This window comes from Erinaceus europaeus, chromosome 15 (genome assembly GCF_950295315.1).
Source record: "Erinaceus europaeus chromosome 15, mEriEur2.1, whole genome shotgun sequence".
Lineage (NCBI taxonomy): Eukaryota > Metazoa > Chordata > Mammalia > Eulipotyphla > Erinaceidae > Erinaceus > Erinaceus europaeus.
In genome coordinates this window covers 19,602,211-19,629,109 of record NC_080176.1, presented here as the reverse complement: position 1 = coordinate 19,629,109, position 26,899 = coordinate 19,602,211, and the positions used below count along the sequence as shown (strand labels likewise).

Genomic DNA, 26,899 nt, shown 5'->3' with positions numbered 1-26,899 from the left:
CTCTCCTGCAAGTGGGGAGCCGGGGGCTCGAACTGGGATCCTTACTCCGATCCTTGCAATAAATATTTTTTAAAATATATTTGTTGGAGTTGGGGAGAAACAAAAATAGATGATGAGATAGAGGGGGGAGAGAGAAAACTGGAGCATCACTCTGACACGTGTGGCATACCTTCCAGGCCACTAATTTAAAGGCTTTCACATTTACCTACTCTCAGCTTCCCAGACAAGGTTCAGACAAACTTCCTGGAGTCATTCAAGTAGTGAGGAATAGAGCTGGAGTTTGAACCCATCCCATGGCCAAGGCCCAGAAAGGGATGATGGATGACTAGTCCAGGGTGACAAAGTGCCAGACCAGAACAGCTCTGATGAGTGGCACGGAGCCAGCTGGGGGCGGGGCTGGGGCGGGGCCAGGGGAGTTTAGTGGCTTCAATTGAGCAGAGGCCAGAGAGGCCTGGAGCAGCATGAGGCTGAGCTGGGGACCAGGGCTGCTCCTCTTGGGAGTGATGGGCCTCATACAGGGTGAGTCATCTGGGTCTGGGGGGCCTGGGGGTGTCAGGTGGTGGGATCCAGGGATTCCCTTCTTCCTCACCGCTCCTGCAGCTGGGGCCTGCACATGGGGGTACAGGAGGAGGACAGGAGTGGGACAGATGGGAAGGTGGGCCTGGCAGCCCATGTCTGAATGGGTCTTGGGTTAGACTGGATTCTCGTCTACATCTGTGAGGGCTGCCATTGTGTCTGTCTGTTTCCCCTTCCCACACCACCCCTGCCCCCACCCCCTTTCTACTTCAGAATAGCCTGAGGTGAATTCTGGGACCCTCTGTCCTATCTCCTGCCTCCTGTATGTGTGTCTTAGTGGCAGGGCAAGAGACCCTTTGGCAAAATCTGGATGTTTCTAGAAAGCCGTCAGTGCAGAGCTGTGGGCTCAGTCTCTCTCAGATCTCCATGGCTGAGGACACGATGAAGCTTCAAGTTCCCCATAGACTGGGGCCACCTCCCTGACTCAGTGGCTTGAACAGGAGTTGGGGGGGCGGGGGGGGTCTGGAGCCTGGAGCAGGCTTGGCCTGGCCCCAGGCTGAACCCCCAGCTCGAGTGCTGAGCACAGCTGAGTGAGAAATAATTAGAGTGTACATTCTGAATGGGAGCCAATAAAAGTGGCTCCTTGACCTCACATAAATATTTTCCTTTTGGGAGGGGCTGGTGAGGTAGCCACAGAGTCACAGCACGGGACTCAGGCCCTAGCCTGCCAGCCAGGCCCCCCAGCACCGGGCCCCAGCTCACCTGGCCTCCCCCTCTCTCTTTCTCCCCACCCCACACCCCCAGGTCTCCAGGCAGCCCAGCGCGGTAAGCACAAGACTGGAGGGCCTGGGCAGGCAGGATGGGGGTCGTAGCCGGCCTTGACACCTCTTTTCACAGTCTGTGGGCAGCGTGGCCCTGGCCCCCCTGAACCCCAAGAGGGCTATACACTGCCCGGTGAATGGCCATGGCAGATCAGCGTGAGGAGGCAGGGGGTCCATGTTTGCAGCGGCTCCCTGGTGGCTGACTCCTGGGTCCTCACTGCAGCCCACTGCTTTGAAAAGTGAGTTGGGGCTGGGTAGGGTGTCTCGCTTTGGGGGTGAGTTCCCCTCAGAATACCAAAGTACCATTTGCTTATTTTATTATTTATTTATTTTACCAGAGAACTGGGTGCTATATTTATTTTATTTTATTATTTTATTTTTTTTCACCACCACTGTTATTGCTGGGGCTCAGTACCTGCAGGACAACTCCACTACTTCCAGTGGCCTTTCAGTTTCTTCCTTTTAAATTTCTTTATCTATTTTCCCTTTTGTTGCCCTTGTTGTTTTTTATTGTTGTTGTAGTTGTTGTTGATGTCATTGTTGGATAGGACAGAGAGAAATGGAGAGAGAAGGGGAAGACAGAGAGGGGAGAGAAAGATAGACACCTGCAGACCTGCTTCACCGCTTGTGAAGCGACTCCCCTGCAGGTGGGGAGCCAGGGGCTCAAACTGGGATCCTTGAGCTGGTCCTTGCATTTTGCACCGCATGTGTTTAACCCACTGCGTTACCGCCCTACTCCCCCCCCCCTTTTTTTTTTTTTTTTTTTTTTTTTTTTTACCAGAGCTCAGCTCTGGGATATGATGGTGAGGGGATTGAATCTGGGACTTTGAAACCTCAGGCACGAGTGTCTTCTTTAAATAATCATTATGCTATCTACCCTCACCCACTAGTTTCTTTTTTCTTTCTTTTTGATAAAGGGTGAGAGGGAGGGAGAAGAAGAGAGACAGAAGGAGACACACCTGAAGCACTGCTCCACTGCATGTGATGCTCACACACACACACACACACACACACACACACACACACACTAAGCAGGTGGGGACCAAGGGCTTGAACCTGGGTTCTTGTGCATGGTGAAGTGTGGAGTGGAGGTAGATAGCATATTGGTTATGCAAAGAGACTCTCATGCCTAAGGCTCCAAAGTCCCAGATTCAGTCCTCACACCACCCTAAGCCAAAGCTGAGTAGTGCTCTGGTAAATGAAGAAAGAAAGAAAGAAAGAAAGAAAGAAAGAAAGAAAGAAAGAAAGAGAAAAAAGAGAGGGAAAAATCTAGTTCATGGTGATGTGTGCACTCCACTGGCCCAGCCCCAGCCCCAGCATGAGTCTATCTCCCTGCCTTTTTTTTATTTAAAGAAATTTACTTATTTTTTAAAAGTATTTATTTATTTATTTCATTTTATTTATTGATTCATGAGAAATGATAGGAGAGAGAGAAAGAACCAGATATCACTCTGGTACCTGTGCTGACGGGGATTGAACTCAGGACCTCATGCTTGGGAGTCCAATGCCTTATTCACTGTGCCACCTCCCAGACCACAGAAATTTACTTTTTTGTTTATTCTTTTAATATTTTTTCATTAAAAATTTTTTTAAAGATTTTATTTATTTATTCATGAGAAAGACAGGAGTGAGAGAAAGAACCAGACATCACTCTGGTACATGTGCTGCCAGGGACTGAACTCCGGACCTCATGCTTGAGAATCCAATGCCTTAGCCACTGCGCCACCTCCCAGACCACTTCTTTTAACTTTTTTTTACTGTATTTATTTATTGGATATAGACAGCCAGGAATTGAGAGGGAAGGGGTGACAGAGGAGGGACACTGTTTCACTACTCCTGAAGCTTTCCCCCTGTAGCTGGGGACTGGGGACTCGAACCTGGGTCCCTGCTCACTGTAACATGTGTGCTCAACCAGGTGTGCTACCATCTGGCCCCAGAATTTACTTGTTTTTAATATTTATTGGGTAGAAATACAGAACTCAAGAGGGAAGGGCGAGATAGGGAGAGAGTAAGAGAGAAACCTGCAGCACTGCTTCAGTGCTTTGGAATTTGGTGGGGGGAACTTGAACCTGTGACCTTGCACATTGCAACATGTGTGTTCAAATGGGCGTGCCACCACCTCAATGCCTTTATTTATTTCTAGAGAGTGGCTTATTGATTTAGGAGAGCTGAGAAAGGAGGGGGGCAGCAACCACAGTATTGCCCTGGCACATGTGGTGCTGGGGGTTGAACTGGGAACCTCACGCTTGAGAGTCCACTGCTTTTTTTGAATTATTATTATTTTATTTTTAACCAGAGCACTGTTCAGCTCTTGCTTATGGTGGTGCGGGGGACTGAACCTGGGACTTTGGAGCCTCAGGCATGAGAGTCTGTTTGCGAGAGTCCACTGTTTTATCCACTGCTCCACCTCCCAGTCAACATCTATTTTTTTTTTTAAAGATTTTATTTCTTGATGAGAAAGATAGGAGGAGAGAGAAAGAACCAGACATCACTCTGGCACATGTGCTGCCTGGGATCAAACTCAGAACCTCATGCTTGAGAATCCAAAGCTTTATCACTGCACCACCTCCTGGACCACAACATCTATTTTTTTTAAAACATTCTTTTTCCTTTTTTGGAGGGTTAATGTTTTCCAGTTGCCAGTAAATACAGTAGTTTGTACATGCATAACATTTCTCAGTTTTCCACATAACAATACAGCCCCCACTAGGCCTTCTGTCATCCTTTTCCAGGACCTGAACCCTGCCCCCCCCAACCATCTATCTATTTTTTAATTTTTCAGTCATCTCCAGAGTTTCATTGCTTCAGGCTGACTCTTTCAGACTGAAAGAGAAAGATGGGGGGGGGCACAGTAGTGTACCAGTTAAGGGCACATAATACTATGCTTAGGGATCCAGGTTCAAGCCCCTGGTCCCCATCTGGGGGGGGGGGGGAGTTGGGGTATGTTTCACCAATAGCAAAGCAGGTCTGCAGGTGTCTTTCTCTCTCGCTCTCCTTCCCTTCATACCCCTTATCAATTTCTCTCTGTAGTATCCAATAAAATGGGGGTGGGGAAAAAGAAAGGTGGTCCAGGAAAGAAAGGAAGGAAGGAAGATGGTCCAGGAAGGGAAGAAAGAAAAAGGAAAGGTAAGAGAAGAAAAGGTGGTTCAGGAGGTGGTGCAGTAGATAAAGCATTGGATTTTCAATCATGAGGTCCCAAGTTCAATCCCTGGCAGCACATGTACCAACTGATGTCTGGTTCTTTCTCTCCTATCTTTCTCATGAATAAATAAATTCTTTAAAAAAAATACAAAGAAAGAAAAGGAAGGGGGAAAAAATGGCTGCCAGAACAGGCACTGAGCCCCAGCAATAACCCTTGAGGCAGAGAGAGACAGACAGACAGACAGACAGAGAGAAAGATAACCACAGCACCAAATTTTCTCCAGTGTGCTGGGAGCTGGACTTGAACCTGGGTTCTGGGTGCCTGTGGGGTGAATCAGCGCTCTGTCCGAGTGAGTAAGGTGGTTGGCCGGCCCTCAAGTTAACCTTCACAACAGCCTTTCCTGTGAGCTTTCAGCAGAAAACAGAGGGACGCTGCCTCAAGTCCTGCCCGGTCTCCCGGTGTCCCTCAGAGCTCAGGGCCTTGTCCCTCCCCTTCCAGGGCAGCGGAGACGGAGGAGCTGGGCTCCTGGTCGGTGGTCCTGGGTTCTTTGCAGCGGGAGGGGCTGAGTGCCGGGGCGCAGGAGCTGGCAGTGTCGGCGCTGCAGCTGCCGCGGGGCTACAGCCACTACAGCCGAGGCTCCGACCTGGCGCTGCTCAGGCTCGCTCGCCCCGCCGGCCGGCCGCCCCTCTGCCTGCCCCTGGCCGCCCACCGCTTCCCCTTCGGCGCCTCCTGCTGGGCCACTGGCTGGGCTCCAGACGCCACTGCCCAAGGTAAGAGCGGGGCGGGGCAAACAGACTCTCATGCCTGAGGATCCGATGCCCCAGGTTCAATCCCCAGCACCACCACAAACCAGGGCTGAGCAGTGCTAGGGAGTAGGAGGGTGGAAACAGGGTGCGGGCACATGTTACAGTACACAAAGGCCCGAGTTCAAGGCCCTGTCCCCCTACCTGCAGGGAGGAAGCTTCATGAGCAGTGAAGCAGGTCTGCAGGTGTCTCTTTGTCTCCCTATCTTCCCCTCTTTTCTCACTTTCTGTCTCTATCCAAATAAATAAATAAATTTATTTAAATAAGAGTATGGGGGTTGGGCGGTAGCGCAGCGGGTTAAGCGCACGTGGCACAAAGCGCAAGGACTGGCACAAGGATTCCGGTTCGAGCCCCCGGCTCCCCACCTGCAGGAGAGTCGCTTTACAGGCGGTGAAGCAGGTCTGCAGGTGTCTGTCTTTCTCTTCCACTCTCTGTCTTCCCCTCCTCTCTCCATTTCTCTCTGTCTTATCCAACGGCGAATGGCATCAACAACAACAATAATAACTACAACAAGGCTACAACAACAAGGGCAACAAAAGGGGGGAAAATGGCCTCCAGGAGCAGTGGATTCATGGTGCAGGCACTGAGCCCAGCAATGACCCTGGAGGGAAAAAAAAAAAAAGAGTAACAGTTGCAGGTATTGAAACCCAGAGTGGCCCTCTGGATATGGGGGTGGCTCAGCCCTCCCCCACCCCCCATTTCTCAGCCGCTCCCCAGGCCCTTCGGAACCTGCGTCTGCGGCTCATCAGTCGCCGCACCTGCAACTGTCTCTACAACCGGCTGCACCAGCGGCCCCTGGCCAGCCCCGCGCGGCCCGGCATGCTGTGCGGGGGTGCCCAGCCCGGGGTGCAGGGGCCGTGCCAGGTCTGTAGGGAGGGAGGTGGGGGTGCTGCGGGGGTGGAGGGGGACGGGCCTTGGGCTAGGAACTGGTCCCATGAACGTCTAGGCAGGGCGGGGAGGGGGGCTGCGGGGCTGGGGCGCAGTGTCTGCTAGTGACCCCGTGACCCCGGCTACAGGGAGATTCCGGGGGCCCCGTGCTGTGCCGCGAGCCCGATGGGCGCTGGGTGCAGGCTGGGATCCTCAGCTTCGCGTCCAGCTGCTCCCAGGAGGACACTCCGGTGCTACTGACCGACATGGCCGCTCACAGCGCCTGGCTGCAGGCCCGGGCCAAGGGGGCGGCCTTCTTGACCCAGAACCCGGGGACCCTGCACATCAGTGACGAGGACAGCTGCGTGGGTATGACAGGGCTGTTGGCGACACCAAGGCTGACATGAGGACTTAGGAGTAGCAGGTGGGAGCCAGAGTGAGACAGATTTCAGTTTGTAACAAGGAACTGATCTGGTCACTGCACATAGGGCTTCACAGCTCCAGGCTTTTTCCAAAAGAAACTGCAGTCTGGAAGGTGGTGCAGTGTTTAGAGCTTTTGACTTAAAAATATGAGGTTCTGAGTCCAATCTGATTCTTTATCTTTTGTTAATAAATAAATCTCATTTAGTTATTCATTGTCATCACTGAGGCCTTACCACCCAGGGCTAAATATAGAGAAAGAGAGAACCAGGGCATCACTCTGGCACATGGGATGCTGGGGATTGAACCCCAAACCTCATGCTTGAATGTTCAACACTATCAGGTGGAGGGTAGATAGCATAATGGTTATGCAAACAGACTCTCCAGCCTGAGGCGCCAAAGACCCAGGTTCTATCCCCCGTACTACCATTAAGTCAAAGCTGAGCAGTGCTCTGGAAGGGGAGAAAAAAGAAAAAAAAAAAAAAAAAGAAAGTTCAACACTGGGAGTCGGGCTGGTTAAGTGCATGTGGCGCAAAGCACCAGGACCGGATCCCGGTTGGAGCCCCCGGCTCCCCACCTGCAGGGGAGTCGCTTCCCAGGCGGTGAAGCAGGTCTGCAGGTGTCTATCTTTCTCTCCTCCTCTCTGTCTTCCCCTCCCTCTCTCCATTTCTCTCTGTCCTATCCAACAACAACATCAATAACAATAAGTACAACAATAAAAAACAACAAGGGCAACCAAAGGGAATAAATAAATATTAAAAAAAGAAAAAAGGATTCTGCTACACTGCTGTTAGAAATGCAAACTAGTGCAGTCCCTTAAAAAGAAAGAAAGCTCAACACTATCCACTGTGCCACCTCCTGGGTCAAATCTAGGCTAAATTTTTCATAGAGAGACACAGAGATAGAGAAAGAGAGAGACAGAGAAACACCATAGTACTGAAGCTTCAATATGGTGGGGGCTGGGCTCAAACTTGGGTCACACACATGACAAAGCAGCACACTATCCAAGTGAGCTGTTTTGCCAGCCTAGTAAATAAACATTAAAATTTCTTTTTAAATTTTGATTTGATTTGATAGGAGAGAAACTGAGAGGAAAAGGGAGAGAGACAGAGACGTGCAGCACTGCTTCACCATTAGTGAAACTTCTATCTTGAAGGAGGGGATTCAGGGCTTGAACCTGGGTCCTTGTGCATGGTACCATGTGCACTTAACTAAGTGCACCACCACCTGGTCCCTAAATAAAATAAATACATAAAAAACTTAAAATGTGAGAGACAAAAGGAGAGAGACACCACAGCGCCAAAGCTCCCTCCGCAGTGGGAACTAGGCTCAAACGTGAGTTGAGTTGAGTGCAAGACCAAGCAGATGTGCTGTTCAGATGAGCTATCTTGCCTAACTTGGGGGCTTTGATAGCCCCTTTCAGCCCCTGTGATGGAAGTAGCTCCACGTGGAGCTGAGAGGACTAGAAGCATCCGGTTTGGAGTTCAGGTATAAAGTGGGATCTCTGAGACAGGGCTGACAGTTTTGGAGGGAAGCTGTGACTTCCCAGAGATCCTGGGCAGGGCAGGGTTTCCCCTCCAAGTTCAGGCACTAAGTGACTAATCTGCAAACTTCCATGCAAAGTCATTCCTGGGACGGAAGCTATGTCTTTTTAATTAATTAATTAATTAATTAATTATTTTGAGAGAGAGATGCAGAGGGAGAGAGGGAGAGAGAGAGAAACACCAGAGCACTGTTCAGCTCTGGCTTATGGTGATGCCGGGGATTAAACATGGGGAGCCTCAGGCATGAGAGTCTGTTTGCATAACCATTATGCTATCTCCCCCACCCGGAAGCTATGTCTTAATGGTAAGAGAAACACCAGCGGGCCAGGAATTCTCAGGGGAATCCAAGTCTGGAGGGGTGCAGACAGGTGGGGGAATAGTGACTAAAACCAAGCTCAGAGTTTGAGACCTAATATCAGGGCTGGAAGCTGAGGCACAGCTTGGGGGGTAGCACAGTGGACAGTGTTGGACTCTCGGGCATGAATTCAGTTCCTGGGGTTGCATGTGTCAGAGTGATGTTTTGGTTCTGGTTCCTCATCAATCAATCAATCAATAAATAAGTAAATCTGCTTTGCCATCTATGTGACCCAGGTTTGCGCCTGGCCCCCACTGCATTAGAGGATGTTTTGGTGATGTGGAAGAAAAGAAGAACAAAGAGAAAGAAAGAAAGAAGGGAGGGAGGGAGGGCCAGAGGGTGGAGCATCAGGTAGAGTAAACATATTATATAGGGTAAGAACCTGGGTTTAAGCCCCCAGTCCCCACCTGCAGGGGAAAGCTTCAGGAGTGGTGAAACAGAGCTGCAGGTGTCCTTCTTTCTCCCTCTCTATCTCCCCTTTCACTTTTTTTTTTTAAGATTTTTTTCCTTATATTTATTTATTTTTCCTTTTTGTTGCCCTTGTTTTTCACTGTTGTTGTAGTTATTATTGATGTCGTCGTTGTTAGATAGGACAGAGAAATGGAAAGAGGAGGGGAAGACAGTGAGGGGGAGAGAAAGACAGACACTGCCTGTGAAGCAATGCCCCTGCAGATGGGAAGCTGGGGGCTTGAACCAGGATTGTCACTCGGGTCCTCGCGCTTTGTGCCACTTGCACTTAACCGGCTGTGCTACCACCCGACTACCCCTTTTACTTTTTAAAATACTTATATTAATTATTGGATAAAGAGAAATTGAGAGAAGGGGAGATAGAAAGGGAAAGAGAGGGAGTCGGGCTGTAGCGCAGCAGGTTAAGCGCAGGTGGTGCTAAGCACAAGGACCAGCATAAGGATCCCGGTTCGAACCCCAGCTCCCCACCTGCAGGGGAGTCGCTTCACAGGCAGTGAAGCAGGTCTGCAGGTGTCTATCTTTCTCTCCTCTTCTCTGTCTTCCCCTCCTCTGTCCATTTCTCTCTGTCCTATCCAACAACAACAACAGCAATAACAACAGCAATGATAAACAACAAGTGCAACAAAAGGGGGAAAATAAGATTTAAAAAAATTTAAAAACTGGGGAAAAAAATAGGGAGACAGAAAGACACCTGCAACCCTGCTTCACCACTTGTGAAACTTTCCCCCTGCAGATGGGAACCAGAGGCTTAAACCTGGGTCCTTGTGCACTGGAATGTGAGCCCTTAACGAGGTGTGCCACCACCTGGCCCCTATTCCCCATCACTCTCAATTTCTCTATCTCGATCCAATAAGTAGATAAATGTAAAAGGAGTCTTTTTGGGAGTCAGGCAGTAGCGCAGCAGGTTAAACACAGGTGGCGCAAAGCGCAAGGACCGTCTCAAGGATCCTGGTTCGAGCCCCAGGCTCCCCACCTGCAGAGGAGTTGCTTCACAGGCGGTGAAGCAGGTCTGCAGGTGTCTGTCCTTCTCCCCCCCTCTGTCTTCCCCTCTCTCTCCATTTCTCTCTGTCCTATCTAACGATGACAACATCAATAAAAACAATAAAAAGGGGAGTCGGGCTGTAGCGCAGCAGGTTAAGCGCAGGTGGTGCTAAGCACAAGGACCCGCATAAGGATCCTGGTTCAAGCCCTGGCTCCCCACCTGCAGGGGTGTCGCTTCACAAGCGGTGAAACAGGTCTTGCAGGTGTCTATCTTTCTCTCCCTCTCTCTGTCTTCCCCCTCCCCTCTCCATTTCTCTCTGTCCTACCCAACAACAATGACAACAATAATAACTACAACAATAAAACAACAAGGGCAACAAAGGGAATAAATAAATAAAAATAAATATATAAAAAAACAATAAAAAGACAACAAGGGCAACAAAAGGGGAAAAAATTAAAAATAAAAATAAATATTTAGAAAAAAAGATTAAAGAAAACATTTTTTTAAAAAAGGAGTCTTTTAAAAATATTTATTTATTCCCTTTTGTTACACTTGTTGTTTTATTGTTGTAGTTATTGATGTCATTGTTGTTGGATAGGACAGCAATAGAGGAGGGGAAGACAGAGAGGGGGGAGAAAGATAGACACCTGCAGACCTGCTTCACCACCTGTGAAACGACTCCCCTGCAGGTGGGAAGCCAGGGACTCGAACCAGGATCCTTCTGCCGGTTATTAAGCTTTGCGCCACGTGCACTTAACCCGCTGCGCTACCGCCCGACTCCCTAAAAGGAATCCTTTAAACACAAGTCCAGGACCCACTTAAGCCCTGGCCTTTGAACAAGCTTGCTACTTGCCTGTCATTACAGTACTAGAAAGTCACTTAGTGGGGCTGGGTCGTGGCCACGAAGGTTGAGCACATACATTACCATGTGCAAAAGACACAGGTTCAAGTCCCCAGTCCCCACCTTCAGGGAGGACACTTCAACAAGCAGTGAAGCATATCTGCAGTTGTCTATCTTTCTCTGTCTCCCCCTCCCCTCTCAATTTCTCTTTTTTAAAATATTTATTTATTTATTTATTCCCTTTTGTTGCCCTTGTTGTTTTATTTTGTCATTGTTGTTGGAAAGGACAGAAATGGAGAGAGGAGGGGGAAGACAGAGAAAGGGAGAGAAAGACAGACACCTGCAGACCTGCTTCACCGCTTGTGAAGTGACTCCACTGCAGGTGGGGAGCTGGGGCTCGAACTGTGATCCTTAAGCCGGTCCTTGTGCTTTGTGCCACCTGCACTTAACCCGCTGTGCTACAGCCCAACTCCCTTAATTTCTCTCTCTTTAATATTTATTTATTTTATTTTTGAGAGAGATGGAGAGAGAGAGAGATACCAGAGCACTGTTCAGCTCTGGATTATGGTGGTTTGGGGGATTGAACCTAGGACTTTGAAGCCCCAGGCATAGAGTCTCTTTGTAGAACCATATGCTATCTCCCCGCCCCCCCTCAAATTCTGTCTTACCAAATAAAATAGGATTAAAAAAAGAAAAAAGAAAAAAGATGACCTTCAGGAACTGTGGATTCATAGTGCCCGCACCAAGCCTCAGTGATAAACCTGGTGGCAATAAATAAATTTTTCACTTAAGCTTCTTCCAATAGCCTTTGGGCACAAGGATAACATATTTTTCACTTAAAAGGCTGTTTTGACAGTAGCACAACAGGTTAAGCGCATATAGTGCCAAGCACAAGGACCAGCACAAGGATAGTGGTTTGAGCCCCCAGCTCCCTACCTGTGGGGGTGGGGTTGGGGGTGGGTTCACTTTGCAAGCCAATAAGCAGGTCTGCAGGTGTCTTTCTCTCCCCCTCTCTATATTCCGCTTCCCTCTCAATTTCTCTCTGACCTATCCAACAACAGCAACAATGGAAAAGAGATGGCCTCCAGGAGCAGAGGATTCACAGTGCAGGCACTGAGCCCCAGTGATAACCCTGGAGGCAAAAAAAAAAGGGGGGGGTCGGGCTGTAGCATAGCGGGTTAAATTTTGTGAAACTCAAGGACCAGCATAAGGATTCTGGTTCCAGCCCCCAGCTCCCACCTGCAGGGGGGGGTCACTTCACAAGTGGTGAAGCAGGTCTGTAGGTGTCTATCTCCCCCACCCCCGGTCTTCCCCCCTCTCCATCTCTCTGTACTATCCAGCAACAACATCAATAAAAATAACCACAACAATGATAAAAACAAGGGCAACAAAAAGGGAAAATAAATATTTTTTTAAAAGGCTGTTTTGAAAGGACAGGAAATAGCTCACCTGATAGGGTACTTGTCTTAGTAAGCATAAAGCCTTAGCCTTAAGAGTTTGAGTCCTAGCACCACATAAGAGTGCCATAGCACTGGGGGAAACTCCAAGGATGATGGAGCAGCACTGTGGTATCTTTCCCTCTCTCTGAATTAAAAACAATAAAATGCTTAGACTGTAGTGGTATCATCACATATGCACATGGCACTAGTATTGAAAGAGAATACATGAGGACCTGGGTTCGAGCTCCCACTTTCCACCTGCAGGGGGGAGGCTTCAGAAGAGGAGAAGCAGTGCTGCAGGTATCTCTCTCATCTCCCCTCCTCTCAGTTTCTCTCATATCAAGTACAGTGAAAGGAAGAAAATGTCTGTTAGGATGGTGGTTTTGTAGTGCAGGCAGGCACCCAGCTCAGGCAATAACCCTGGTGGCAAAAAAAAAAAAAGAAAAAAGAAAGAAAGAAAAGAAAAAGCAAAGATGATTTTGAGGACTTGATAGGATGCGGGGAGCATGTGGCCCAGGGCCTGGCAGGTGAGCACTGGGCAAGGACTCAGCTGGCATCATCTCTTCCAGCCTGTGGCTCCTTGAGAGGGGAAGGTCCCCAGGCAGGAGCCCCCTCCCCGTGGCCCTGGGACGCCCTGTTGAAGCACCGGGGGCAGCTGGTTTGCGGCGGGGTCCTAGTGTCGGAGGAGGTGGTGCTGAGTGCGGCCCACTGCTTCATCGGGTGAGTCCCTCTGCCCAGAGCCCCCAGCCCTGCCCCCCCCCCCCCACCTGGCCTCAGCCCTGCCTCCACAGGCGCCAGGCCCCGGAGGAGTGGAGCGTCTGGCTGGGCCTCGGAGTGGAGGAGCGCGGCCTGAAGCAACTCACCCTCCACGGAGCCTACACGCACCCAGAGGGGGGCTACGACCTGGCGCTGCTGCTGCTGGCGCGGCCCGTGACCCTGGGCCCCCAGCTGCGGCCGCTCTGCCTGCCCTACGCCGACCAGCGCCTGCCCACCGGGAAGCGAGGCTGGGCCCTGGGGCTGGCGCGCCCTGAAGACCCTGGGCTCCCCCGGACCGTGCCTGTGACCCTCCTGGGGCCCGAGGACTGCAGTCAGCTGCACACAACTCTGGGAGGAGGCCGCACCCCGCTCCCACCCGGGATGGTCTGCACCAGCGTGGTGGGCGAGCCACCGCCCTGCGAGGTGAGCTCCCCCTGCCCTCACCTTGCACCCCCGCAGACTCCTGCCAGGGCCGCCCCAGGAGCTGCCTTGGAAGAGGTTGTCACCTCCTGCCTGTGCATCCCCCAGGGCCTGTCCGGGGCGCCGCTGGTTCGGGAAGTGGGGGGCACATGGTTCCTGGTGGGGCTGCACAGCTTCGGGGACGTCTGCAGGGGCCCCGCCGGGCCCGCTGTCTTCACGGCGCTCGCCCCCTACGAGGACTGGGTCAGCGGCCTGGACTGGCAGGTCTACTTCGCAGAGGAGCCAGAGCAAGAGCCCGAACCCGAGACCCGAAGCTGCCCGGCCAACATAAGTATGGAGCCCTGGGGCCTCTCGCCGGCACTCCCAGGCCCTTTCTGTTGGGACCCACCTGTGTGGCCGCTGGGGTGGGGTGGTGGGTGGGTCAGAGTCCCAGATGGCTTCTCCCTTCCTGTGACTTGGGCCTCGGCTCTCTTCCCTCCTCTCCCCACACAGGCCGAGCAGCTGGCTGCTGACAGGACGCCCTCCACCCTGCAGGACAGGGAGCCTCACCTGGGGGTTCGCCCCACCCCACTCTGGCCACAGGGTCCCCCATCTGCACACACACACCATGCCCCCACCCCACCCCTGATACACACACATACCCCATACCTATCCAGTAACACACCAGGCCTGCTGTTTTGAAAATGTTTTTATGGGGGGAGCATTTTTTTTTAACTTAAATAAATTGTTACAAAATAGACTTTAGAAAATAAGTTACAAATTGTAGCAAAAGGCTCCCCCTCACAGGCAGCACCCCACCCCACCCCACCCCAGGCCTCTGAATCTGCCTCTCCCTCCCTGGTGGGGTCATCCAATCACCAGGAACATTGGCTGGTCCTGGGAACACTGGGTGGGTGGGTGGGGGGGGGATCCATAGGAGGATCTCCTAGTCCCTGCCTCCCAGGGAAAGAAGCCAGATCTGGGTCCTTTCTCAGGGGGAGTAGGGAGAAGGGACTGCCCAGACTACTCCTGAGACTCTGCGGGCCCCACATTCTGATCTTTGGAGACTTGAAGCTCAGAGGGAGAAGCTGAGGTCTGCAGGCCACTGGGGTGAAGGTTCCAGGTGTGGAGGCGTGGAGGGGGGTGGAGGGGTCAACGCCAAGGCCCCTCTGCCCGACGACGCTGGTGCCTTTGGGGCTCCTAGGTGGGGGAGGAGGAGAGAGAGAGGTTACTTAGTGAGGGGGCAAACCCCTATTAGCTCTGCATCCGCAGGTCCCAACCCCCACACTTTTGTGGCCCCAGAGACCTGTAAAAGGACCTAGTGACACCCCAATTCTGGAGCAGGCTTAAATACTGGGTTGTCAAAAAAAGACGTGACATTTTTCTGTTTGTCACTAACACTTAACACTTGCGGCCCTGTTCACCACTCATGAAACTTCCCCCCCTGCAGGTGGGAACCAGGGGCTTGACCCTGGGTCCTTTTTGTTGTTGTTGTTATTGATGTTGTTGTTGTTGGATAGGACAGAGAGAAATGGAGAGAGGAGGGGAAGACAGAGGGGGAGAGAAAGATAGACACCTACAGACCTGCTTCACCGCCTGTGAAGCAACTCCCCTGCAGGTAGGGAGCCGGGGGCTTGAACCAGGATCCTTACACCGGTCCTTGTGCTTAGTGCCATGTGTGCTTAACCCATTGCGCTACCGCTCGATCCCACACCTGGGTCCTTGTACACTGTGAGTGCTTAACAAGCTGCGCCACTGCCTGGCCCTTTTTTTTTTTTTTTTTTTAATTTTAACCAGAGTACTACTCACCTCTGGCTTATGGTGGTGAGGGGGATTGAACCTGGGACTTTTGGAGCCTCAGGCATGAGCCTCTTTGCATGTTCGTTGTTATCTACCCCCCCCCCCCCATCATGGCTTTTCCAACAATTCCATAAAATCTCTCTCTCTCTCTCACACCATACAGTGGGGGGGAGGGAGGAGAGAGAACAGAGGATAGAGAAAAACAGAGCATCACTCTGGCTTGTGTGACATCAGGGGTCCAACTCAGGACCTCATGCTTCAGAAGATAACACTTTATCTGCTGTGCTATCTCCCAGGCCACTATTTATTTACTTATTTAGATACATAGACACAGACCACAACACTGGTCAGCTCTGGTTGCTGGTGGTTCTGAGGATTGAACCTGTGATCTTGGATCCTCAGGCATGAAAGTCCTTTTTTTGTTTTGCCTCCAGGGTTATTGCCAGAGCTGCACCACAAATCCACTGCTCCTGGAGACCATTTTTTCCCCTTTGTTGCCCTTGTTGTTTTATCACTGTATCAGTGGGTTAAGTGCACATGGCACAAAGCGTGAAGACCAGTGTAAGGATCCCGGTTCGAGCCCCTGGCCCCCTACCTGCAGGAGGGTCGCTTCTCTCCTCCTCTCTGTCTCCCCCTCCTCTCTTGATTTCTCTGTGCTATCTAACAACAGCCATGGCAATAATAATAAGTGCAACAAAATGGGAAAAATGGCCTCTAGGAGCAGTGGATTCCTAGTGCAGGCCCTGAGCCCCGTCGAGAACCCTGACATTTATGCTAAAAGCCTTTTAAACCAGGCAGGAGCATAATAGTTATACAAAGAGGCTCGTGTGCCTGAGGCTTCAAAGTCCCAGGTTCAATCCCCTCCCCCCCATAAGCCAGAGCTGAGAAGTGCTGTGGGTAAAAGTATAAATAAGTTTAAGAAAAAAAAAAGAGTCCAGTGGTAGCACAGTGGGTTAAGTACACATGGCATGAAGCACAAGGACCCCTGTAAGGATTCCAACCTACCAGGGCGTGAGGCAGGTCTGCACGTGTCTATCTTTACCTCCTCTCTCCACTTCACTCTGTCCTATCCAACATCAATAACCAGAAATAAATAAATAAATAAATAAATAAATAAATAAATAAATAATACATATATATATAACCAGAGCACTGCTCAGCTGTGGCTTATGGTGGTGCGGAGGATTGAACCTGGGACTTTGGAGCCTCAGGCACAAGAGTCTCTTTGCATAAACATTATGCTACCTACCCACACTTTTTTTTTTTTAATAAAGCCTTAAAAAAAAAAATCAAGGACTCAGGCAGTTGCGCAGTAGGTTAAGCGCAGGTGGCGCAATGCACAAGGAATGGTGTAAAGATCCCAGTTCGAGCCCCCAGCTCCCCACCTGCAGGGGAGTCACTTCACAGGTGGTGAAGCAGGTCTGCAGGTGTCTAACTTTCTCTCCCCGTCTCTGTCTTCCCCTCCTCTCTGTTCTATCCAACAACGACGACATCAGTAACAACGACAACAATAACTACAACAATAAAACAGGGGCGATAAAAGGGAATAAATATATATTTTTTTAAATCAAGATTTATGGGAGCCAGTGAAATAGCTCACAGGGATAGTGCGCTACTTTGCCATGTGTGTGACCCAGGTTCGAGCTTGGTCCCCACTGCACTGAAGGAAGCTTTGGCGCTGTCCTCTCTTTCACACACACTCTGCCTCTACCTGAAAAATAAAAATGTACTTAATGGGGCTGGGTGGTGCAGCACTTGGTGAAGTGCAGTGAAGCGGTACTGTAGGTGTCTCCTCCTCAATCTCTCCCTGTTCTATCAAATAAAATAAAGTTTAAATAAGGAGCTGGATGGTGGCGCACCTGGTTGAGTGCATGTTACAACACTCTAGTACCCAGGTTTGAAGCCCCAGTCCCCACCTGCAGGGGAAAGCTTTGCAAGTAGTAAAGCAGGGCTGCAGGTGTCTCTCTCCCTCTCTATCTTCCCCTTCTCTCTTGATTTCTGACTGTCTCTATCCAATAAATAAAGAAATACCAACAAATCAAAAAAAAAAAACTAATGATAATAAAGTTTAAATAATTTTTAACTTAATTATTAATTAGATACACTGGCATATGCAATGCTGGGGCTTGAACTCAGGAGTTCCTACTTTGAATTCAAGAGCTCTAACTACCTGGATCTTGAAATCTCAAGAAATCATTCCATGAGGGCCAGCCATAGCGCAATGGATTAAGCTCACATGGCGTGAAGCACAAGGACCAGCGTAAGGATCCCAGTTCAAGCCCTGGGCTCCCCACCTGCAGGGGGGTCACTTCACAAGTGGTGAAGCAGGTTTGCAGGTGTCTATCTTTCTCTCCCCGTCTTCCCTATCTCTCTGGATTTCTCTCTGTCCTGTCTAACAACAATAATGATAAACAAGGGCAACAAAAGGGAAAAAAAAATAGCCTCCAGGAACAGTGGGTTCGTAGTGCAGGCACTGAGCCCCCAGTAATAACCCTATAGGCAAAAAAAAAAAAAATCTTTCCTCCTGAGAGGCATCTCCTTAGCTCTTCCAGAAGGTTCCCCCAAGCTGTCCTGCCCTGACAAGTCCTAGTCAAGGGCCTGCGGGATCGGGGAGGGTCCTGGAGAGGGGTGATTCCAGAGGCACTGGCAGGCTAGAGCCTAGGGCCTGCCGCCCTTCTCACCCTCCTCCTCCACAGCAGGGCTGGGTAGAACCGCCTCTCCAGAGACTAGTGAGATAGAAGCAGGGAGATAGGCACTAATGACTGGCTTCAAAGGAACAATTAGCTGTGACTCAGACCTCTGGTTGAAGGTGTGCTGGCAGGGAGGGGGACATGCAGGCGGGAAGGCTGGATGCTAGAGAAAAGAGATAAGGAAGCAGAGACAAGCAGGCTGACTACAGGCCAGGAGGGCCCGCAGTGAGAGCTCACCGGGGAGGGTGCCTGCCCTGCCAAATACAGCCCAGGTTCCAGCCCCAGCACCACATAGGCAGGGAGAGATCTGGTGTTGTGGCATGTCTCTCAAGCTAAAAAAGCAGCCCTGGGAAACTCACCTGGGAAGGCACTTGGTTACTATGGCTGAAACCAAGGTTCATGACTGGGGGGTGGGGAGGGCAGTGCGTGGTGTGTGTGTGTGTGTGTGTGTGTGTGTGTGTGTGTGTGTGTGATACTTCAGTGCTGTGATCCCTCTCCTTTATTTCAATATGAAAATAAAAATCGGCCTGGAGCAGTGAGTGAAGCCCCAGTGATGAGGAAGGAAGAAAAGGAAGGAAGGAAGGAAGGAAGGAAGGATGGGTGGAGCACTGATCCATGAAATCACTCATACATAAAACACTGGCTCTAATTAAAGGTAAAAAAGTAAGCTGCTTGAGAGGTGGTGCAGTGAGTATGGTGCTGGACTCTCCAGCATGAGGTGATAAGTCTGATCCCTGGTAGCACAGGTGTCAGAGTGATGCTCTGGTTTTCTTTCTTGCTATTTTTGCTTGTTTCGTTTTTTTTTTTTCTTAACCAGAGCACTGCTCAGCTCTGGTCTATGGTGGTGCAGGGGATTGAACCTGGGACCTTGTAGCGTCAGGTATGAGAGTCTGTTTGCATAAGCGTTATGCTATCTCCCCCTGCCCTCTTTTTTGCTATTAATAAATCTTTCAGAATTGGAGGGCTGGGCAGTGGTGCCCCGAGTTCAGTGCTCAAGGACCCGGGTTCAGCCACCACTCCTCACACAGAGGGAGGTATCACCAGTGGTGAAGCAGGTCTGCAGGTGTCTGTCTCTCTCTCTCTCTCACTCGCTCTCCCCCTCTCTATCTCCCCTTCTCTTTCAATGTCTCTGTCTCCATAAGAAAATTAAAAGCAAATAACTGTCTGTGTGTGGTGGTGGTGGTGGTCAGAGGAGGTTCCCCCCCAGGCCCCATCATTCCTCATTCCCTGCCTGCCTCTTCCAGCAAAGAGCAGACCTGCTTTTCCTCTGGGATCCTTTCTCCACGGGGCAGACGGTTCCCACCCAGAGACCCAGGCATCCCAAGCAGTTCCTCTTTGGCCGCAGCACAGTAGAGAGCCCAGCCAGTCGTCCTTGCCCGCCACCAGGAGGTCAAATTTCAGCCACTTAGAAAGCATCGTGCTCAAACTAGGCCCCCTTGCCTCAGATGAAGTCCCCACCACCTCCTAGACCTGTCATACCCCTCTCCTCAGCCCTGCCCTGACAGCCTCCTGGGGGCTGGGCTGTGTCCACCCCAGCATGCCCTCTCCCAGTATCCCATGCTCTGTCTACACCCCTTCATGCCCCTGTACCAGAGCTGGCCACCGCCCACTCCTCCTGGTGCTGCTGCTGGTGCTGCAGGAAGCTGAGGCGCCGCCGGAAACGGCGGGGGCAGTGGGGACAGGCCAAGGGCCCCTCCCGGGGAGCGTGGACCCGCCCGTGGCCCTCCAGCCGGGCAGCTGTCCGGAAGCCTTTGCCACAGATGCCGCAGCGGTGGCGCTTCGGGTCGGTGTGGGTCCTGCCGTGGTTCTTCAGGGACAGCAAGTTGGGGAGAAGTTTAGGGCAGAGTGAGCAGGGGTAGAGGCCGGTGGTGTGGGCCTTTTGGTGGTTCAGGAGACTGCCGGCGTGGCGGTAGGAGCGCCCACACTGGCCACAGCGGAACGGCCTCTCCTCGTCTGCGGATATTGGGCCTGGGCCTCTAGGACTGCTCTTGGGGTTCTCTCCTGGGGCTCTGGGGGGCTCAGATGGGTCCTTCTGGGCTTTTTCTTCACTTGGAAGAGCCACCTCACCCTCTGGCTGGGCAGCCGTGGGGCCTTGGGCTTCCTCACTCTGATGGAGGTACTTGGCAGGGACTGGCTGGAAGCTGGTGGGCTCCAGGGGGACCTGGAAGGCCTGGGCAGCCGTGTGAGTGTGGCTCTTAGCAGCTGTGGGGCCTGAACACTCCTGGGAGCAAAGCAGGCAGCAGCGGTGGTCTGTCTTATGGCTGTCATGGCTTTGAGAGTCTCCTGAAGGGCAGGCCGGGCCCCGATGGGTCCAGAAGGCTTGATGCTCCGCCTGGGGCCGGTGGCTGCCGCTACCGTTCTCCAGCTTCTCCACGCGACTTGGAGGCGGTCCAGTGGGCAGGTGGTCGCCAAGGCGGCATGGACTCCTGGGAACATTGTCCCCTAGCTTGGTCAGTACATACCCCCAAGGAAGCTGACCACCACTGTGATTCACTGGTACCGGGTCTCTCTGCCACCCGTCCGATTTCCCCAGGCCACACTCTGCGGGCTGGGTGGCTTCAGGGCCCGGCCTGGTGGCTCCATCTGCCAGCTGATCTACAGATTCAAAGCAGCCCGATCGATCATCCAGTCCCTGGGCATCAGCCGGGGGCCCCTCTGTGCCCCCCTGAGCACTGCCAGCCTGCTCGTGCTCTCGCAGGTGTCGTTCCAGAGATCCCCGGCTGGGGAAACTGCAGCCGCAGAGGGCACAGCGCAGGGCTGCCCGCCGGGACCGGCCTGCTCGCCGCCGCCGCCGGCTCTCTGAGAACGACCGCTGGTCCCTGAGGGCCGCGTGTTTGGCACAGGCCTTGGGACAGGTGGGGCTGCTGTACTGGCTGGGCTCGTGGCTATGCCCGTGGTTCAGGAGGCTGTCCCCATGGTGGTAGGTGTGCTCGCACTGGCTACAGCTGACGGGCCCGTCTTCCCGGGGCAGCTTTTGGGGGCCACCCCCCGCACCCCGATCAGCATGGACCCGCTGGTGGCTGGCCAGCTGCTTTCGCAGGCGGAAGGCCTTCCCGCATTCGGTACAGCGGAAACGCCGGGGGTCTGCGTGGATGCGGCGGTGGTTCTTGAGGGACATGAGGTTGGAGAAGCCTTTGGAGCAGGCCTGGCAGCCAAAGTGGCCCATCTGGTGACTCTGGCGGTGGTTGATGAGGCTGCCTGCGTGCTTGTAGGAGCGGCCACACACCTCACAGTTGAAGGGCCGCTCGGCGCTGGCCTCGCCCTGGAAGTCCTTTTCTGAGTGCTGGTCCATCTCCTCCTCGCTCTTCACTCTGGCCTCCCACACCTCTTCCTTCACCCCCACTTCCTCTTCCAGGGGCTCCATTTTGAGTTCTTCCTGGAGCTTCACGGGCCCGGCCTGCTCCAGTCCCTCCTCTGCAGCATCCTGGGGCTCTGCACTGCCTCCCACCTCTGGGCTGGACCCCACCTGGGGCTCTGAGCCTTTGCAGCGAGGATGGTTCCGCAAGTGGTTGCGGTAGGCAGCCAGGTTGGGGTAGCAGCGGGAGCAGACGGGGCAGGTGAAGGAGCCCGTTTGGTGGATCTTGCGGTGGTTCACCAGACTGCCGCCGTGGCGGTAGGTCTTTCCGCAGAGGTTGCAGCGGAAGGGGCGTGGCTGGGTCTTCAGGGAGGCGTCCTCCCCCTGTGGGCCTAAGCCATCTGCAGGAGTGACGCCACCCGCTCTGTCAGGCTCTGTGTCTGCACTCTGCCCAGCCACAGCGCCCTCTGCGTCCTCGTGGCCATCTCTTGCGGCCAGCCCCACCGTGTCACATGGCCCTCCAGGTGCTGGGGGACTGGGGTTCTTGTCGGTGGTGCTCCCTGAGCTCTGACTCTGGTGGTGGCGCTCCAGGCTGCCCAGGTCATCGTAGGTCTGTCCGCAACAGCCACAGATATGCCCATAGCCTGCGCCGTCCAGTGCCTCCACCTCCCGCTGTAGCTGGTTCAGCAGCTCTGCTTCTGAGAGCGGCAGTGGGGGGCCGTCAGCCGAGGGAACCCCCGCAGTCCCTTCCTCCTCCCCCTCCTCCTCTGAGCCAGCAGAGCTGTGGGCCTGGCGCCGGTGCAGCCTGTATCCAGCCCGCCCGGGGAAGATCATGCCACAGAGACAGCAGAGGAAAGGCTGCACCGAAGCCGCCTCCCCGGGCCTGTGGTTCTGGAAGTGGCTGCGCAGGGCGGGCAGAGAGTCAAACTCCTTCGGGCAGAGGGAGCATTGATAGATGCCTGGGGGGTGGCAGGGCCTGTGGCTCAGCAGGCTGGTGGCATGTGGGAAAGAGTGCCCACAATCAGGACACGTGTGAGAGGCTTCCGTCTGCCAGCCAGCGACACCTTCGCTGGCACGCACAGGAGAGCCCAGCACCGTGGTGGTTGCTTTCTGGGGTTCGTCTTCCGCATTGAGGTCCTCACAGAAATGAGGCCTGTGGCCTTTCTCTTCAGCTGGGCCTCCTGCATCGTGAGGGAAACACGCCTCTTTCCTTCCCGAAACCTCCTCAGTGTTCTTTTTCTCACCCTGGAAACACGTTGCAATGATCTCCAGTCCATGTTTGTGCCTTTCAGACTTGGTCTGGGAACAGTCCCTATCGCCGTCCGTGCTGCCTTTAGCACCAGCTGGAGTCTCTCCTGAGGGGCTTTGGGGGCAGTCCAGGTCCTTGCCTTTCACTAAGCCCTGGGGCCAATGCCCACCTGATGGGCAGGTAGCCTCTGCCCCAGCACCACTGGCCTCGGTGCCCGCCCGCCTCCCATGCCGCCTGTTCCACCGCCGGCTGTGGCGCCGCAGGTGGTTCTTCATGGCCGCCATGGTGTGGAAGTGTTTGGCGCAGGCCCCACAGCTGAAGTCACCTGTCTGGTGTGTCTGCCTGTGGTTGATAAGGCTGCCTGAGTGTCGGTAGCTCTTGCCGCAGTCTCGGCAGGCGAATGCCCGTGGAGGGGACACCCTGTTGTCTGTTCTACCATCAGCCCCCTCCTCGTGGCTCTGGGCGTGACGCTCCAGGCTCTCGGGGTTAGTGAAGTGCGCCCCACACACTCCACATTCATGTGGCTCAGCCCCACCTGCTGTTGGGGAGCTTCCAGTGGTCTCCTCTTTCTGATCCATCTGGGGGGCAGCCTCTGTTCCTGCCGGGTCAGGTGGCAACTCTACCTTGAGGTGGCCAGGGGTGCCCTCAGGCCCTGGGCCCACGCTGGGGCGCTCCACCTTGCAGTGTATCCGCACGTGGTTGCGCAGCGCCATGAGGTTTGGGCACTTGCGGGGACAGAGCGAGCACGGGTACTCCCCGGTCCGGTGGCTGTGGCGGTGGTTCACCAGGCTCCCACGGTGGCGGTAAGCCCGGCCACACTCGTTACACTTGTAGGGCCGGTGGTCCAGTGGGGTAAGAGGGGCTTCTTTCTCTCTGGGGGTGCTCTCGGCCGTGGGAAACAGGGATGGAGGCCCGTCTGGCGCCGGTCGGGGTCTGTGGTGGGCCCGCACGTGGTTCTTGAGAGCTGCGGCATTGAAGAGCTGCTTGGAGCAGACAGAGCAGGGGTAGACGCCGGTCTGGTGGCTCTTGCGGTGGTTGATGAGGCTCCCGGCGTGGCGGTAGGTGCGGCCACAGTCCCCGCAGCGGAAGGGCCGGTACTCCTCCAGGCCAGTGCCATCCAGCTCCCTGGAGCAGTTCAATGTCTGGGCACTGGGGAACTGGTCCCCACTGCTCTCACCCACATGCCCATTATTGGGGGGCAGCCCCGTCTCTTCCCACGGCTGCTCCCCGTCATGGGCTTGCTGGTGCTCCAGGAGCTCTCGGGGCAGCCGGAAGGCACGGGGGCAGCGGGGACACTGGTAAGGCCGGTACTGAGCATGGAGGCGGGAGTGGTTCTTCAGCGCCATGAGGTTAGAGAACTCTTTGAAGCAGATGGCACACGGGTAGACGCCCAGAGTGTGGCTCTGCCGGTGGTTGGTGAGGCTGCCGGCATGCTTGTAAGTCTTGCCACATTGGCCGCACTTGTACCGCCGTTCCTCCTCAGCAGGAGGGGATGGAGTGGGCTCCTGGCCCCCCGTGAAGTTCACGACCGACTCTGCCAAATACTGTTCCAGGTTGCTGAGGAGACTGCTGGCTGGGGTGGGGAGCGATGGGGCCCTGGGGGAGTGGGTGCTGGCTCCCCAGTTCTCTGCGCCCTCCTGGGTCTCTGGTGGGCTGTCCCAGGCTTCTGTCTGTTTGCTGGCTGGATCTTCCCAAGCACCCAGAGCTGCCCCGGAGTCAGGTCTAGTCTCAGAGCTAGAGGTCTCTTCGGCATGCTTCTGGCTCCCCCAGCTGTCCCCATGGCCTAGCCTCTGGTCCCAGGAGCCAGCGGCCACTGTCTCGTCCTGCAGGTTGGAAACAGCTTCCCTGGGCCTTGGGGGCCTGCACCGACGGCGGCCCTCGGGAACATGCATCCTCAGGTGGCTCTTGAGGGCAATGGGGTTGGTGAAGTCCTTGCCGCAGGTGGAGCAGGGGAACTGGCCAGTCTCGTGGGTCCGGCGGTGGTTGACCAGGCTCCCTGGGTGCCGGTAGCCCCGGCCGCACTGCTGGCAGCGGTAGGGCCGAGAGATGGGGTTGGCCTCTTCGCCGTCCCGGCTGGAGGAGGGGTGGAGCAGCTCACAATGCCGAGACAGTTCTGGGAGGCTAGGGAAGTGGCGCTGACAGTCAGAGCAGCTGAAGGAGAGGGGGGAATCCTCCATGGGGCAGTGTGGCCGGAAGCTGGAGGTTCAGGAAGAGTGGACAGGTGGCAGCGGCATCTTCCTCTGGTGGAGGGGCAGTGACCTGTGAAGGGGGGCAGTGGTCAGAGGGATGCCTGAATCAAACTCTGCCTCTTGGCTCTCAAGTCACCAGAGGTCAGCATCCCAGCCCGCCAATTTGCTTAAAGTGGATCTAATCTGGAAGCAGAATCACCTAGAGCCTTTCTGCATACAAGCTCCCCCTACATCTCGCCTCACACAAGTGGGTGTACCCCTAGACCTAACTCACTCCCAGAATCAGAGATAAAATAATAATAATAATAATAAAGGCTAGAAAGAGACAAGCAGCCTCAGACCACAGACTCTGGATCCTATCCTTAAGACCAAAGCCAAAATGGTACTGTCCTAAACTTTTTTTAAATATTTATTTATTTTCCCTTTTGTTGCCCTTGTTTTTCATTGTTGTTATAGTTATTACTGTTGTTGTTGTTACTGATGTCATCATTGTTGGATAGGACAGAGAGAAATGGAGAGAGGATGGGAAGTCAGAGAGTGGGAGAGAAAGACAGACACCTGCAGACCTGCTTCACGGCCTGTGAAGCGACTCCCCTGCAGGTGGGAAGCCGGGGCTCCAACGGGGATCCTGTATAGGTCCTTGCGCTTTGCACCAAGTGCTCTTAACCCTCTGTGCTACCATCTGACTCCCAACTTTGTTTTTAATTATCCTTATTGAGAGGAAGGGGGAGGTAGAGGGAAAGAAACAAGAGAGACACCTGCAGCACTGCTTCACCACTTGCAAAGCTTCCCCTCGGCAGGTAAAGACTGAGGACTTGAACCTGGGTCCTTATGCATTGTAACATACGTGCTCAACCAGGTGCACCACCACCTGGGCCCTTGTCCCACACTCTCTAATTCTACCGAGACACTTCAAATTCTCTCATTCTAAAACAAAGCAGTAGCCAACCTCTCATAATAGCTTTCCTAATACCTTAAATCAGTCCTACCCTTTCTCCTTCACCCCTCAGCTAAACGGTAACCCCGAGGCACTCGGTTGACAGCTGAAGGTCTGAGAGATGAAGAGGTCTCTCTCAGAGAGGGCCGGCTTCTCACCCCCTCCATTCCCATTCAGGGTCATGGGGGTATCTTTTCCCAAAGACCTTCTTGGTCACTTCCTTTCCCTGAGACCAAACTATCTTCTCATCTTGAGAAATTCCAATCCATTTTCTGGTTATTCCGCACCTCGTCCTTTTTTCTTTCTTGAAAGGTTTACTTATTTACGTGTGTGTGTGTGTGTGTGTGTGTGTGTGTGTGTGTGAAGAGCGAGAGCGAGAGAGAACGAGAGCATTAGAGCAGCACTCTGACATACGTGATGCCAAGGATCAAACTCAGGGCCTTAGTGCGGGAGAGTCCGCTGCCTTTATCCGCTGGGCCACTTCCTGGGTCTCACACCTTTTCCTTTCCGGTGCTTCCTCGCTTTGCTGCTTTACCCGCCCCCCCCCCCGCCCCAGTTTCCTCCAGCTCCCCCAACACTGAGGGCAGCGGTGCTTTCCAGCAGGCACTCAGCACAGCACCGAGATGGCTGTCACTCAACCCTCCCAGCCTGCAGCGTCTTTGTTTGCGCGAGGCTGCACCCCGGTCCTCATCGCCTTGGCCAGCTGACTCCCTGCTCCCCCGGGACCTCGATACAACTCCTGCCTGAGCCCCCTCCGTGCCTGCTCCCCGAGTTCTCACCTCACGACACCCCTTTGCTCAAAGTCCCCTCCCCTAACCGGCCCCCCCAGGTCCTCTGACCCCCTGGTCTCCTGAGCTCATTTCCTCCTCGGACCCCTACCTCGCACGGTGGCCCCTCTCGTTCCCGCCGAGGGTGCGTCCGTTGGGGACCGCGGACAAGGGCGCGCCTGCGCACTGGGACCCTCACCCTAACTGCAGTCGCGCGCCCCCAGGGGTGGCTGTGGGGCCTCCCGCGCTCCCACACTCGCACGCTCGATCAAGGGCTCCTGGGAAGCGCGAGGAAGGGGAAGCAGGGAAGGAGGAGAGGGAGAAGGAAAGCGAGAGAGGAAAGTGGAGGCAGCTGACACCAAACAGGAGTCTATGCCCCGATCCGCGGACACTTCCTATTGTTACTAGGAAACAGGAAGTGTCCTGGCCGCAAAAGCTTCCCCGCGAAACCTCCGCTTCGGAGGCACTTCCGGTCACGCCCCCAAGAGTCCGGCTACTAGACACTTCCGGTGCTAGGGGAGGAGTCTCTGAAACCCGCCCCGGCCCCGCCCCAGGAGGGCAACGCAGGGCTTAACAACCTGCCAGCCTTTGCCACACTTCCGGCAAGAGCCGGGAAGG

At 53.8% G+C, this 26,899-nt stretch overlaps 2 protein-coding genes across 4 annotated transcripts; one reads left to right on the top strand and one right to left on the bottom strand.

Annotated features, from left to right (window-relative positions):
* Positions 1-438: 438 nt before the first annotated feature.
* PRSS53 (serine protease 53) lies at positions 439-14,114 on the top strand. Of its 2 annotated transcripts, XM_007530068.3 has the most exons (11): positions 439-519; positions 1,321-1,341; positions 1,414-1,576; positions 4,978-5,249; positions 5,990-6,147; positions 6,300-6,519; positions 12,769-12,919; positions 12,991-13,378; positions 13,484-13,706; positions 13,868-13,979; positions 14,017-14,114. In XM_007530068.3, exons 1-10 carry the CDS (start codon positions 462-464, stop codon positions 13,885-13,887), a joined length of 1,674 nt encoding a protein of 557 aa, XP_007530130.2. In that variant the 5' UTR covers positions 439-461; the 3' UTR covers positions 13,888-13,979; positions 14,017-14,114. The 2 variants fall into 2 exon arrangements, with proteins under 2 accessions (XP_007530130.2, XP_016046753.2); XM_016191267.2 differs by lacking the exon at positions 1,321-1,341 and having other exon boundaries at positions 463-519.
* ZNF646 (zinc finger protein 646) lies at positions 14,049-26,734 on the bottom strand. Of its 2 annotated transcripts, none has more exons than XM_007530035.3 (3): positions 26,394-26,734; positions 19,435-24,647; positions 14,049-14,554 (listed from the first exon to the last, which is right to left on the bottom strand). In XM_007530035.3, exons 2-3 carry the CDS (start codon positions 24,563-24,565, stop codon positions 14,430-14,432), a joined length of 5,256 nt encoding a protein of 1,751 aa, XP_007530097.2. In that variant the 5' UTR covers positions 24,566-24,647; positions 26,394-26,734; the 3' UTR covers positions 14,049-14,429. The 2 variants fall into 2 exon arrangements, with proteins under 2 accessions (XP_007530097.2, XP_060029089.1); XM_060173106.1 differs by having other exon boundaries at positions 26,481-26,734.
* Positions 26,735-26,899: the final 165 nt, after the last annotated feature.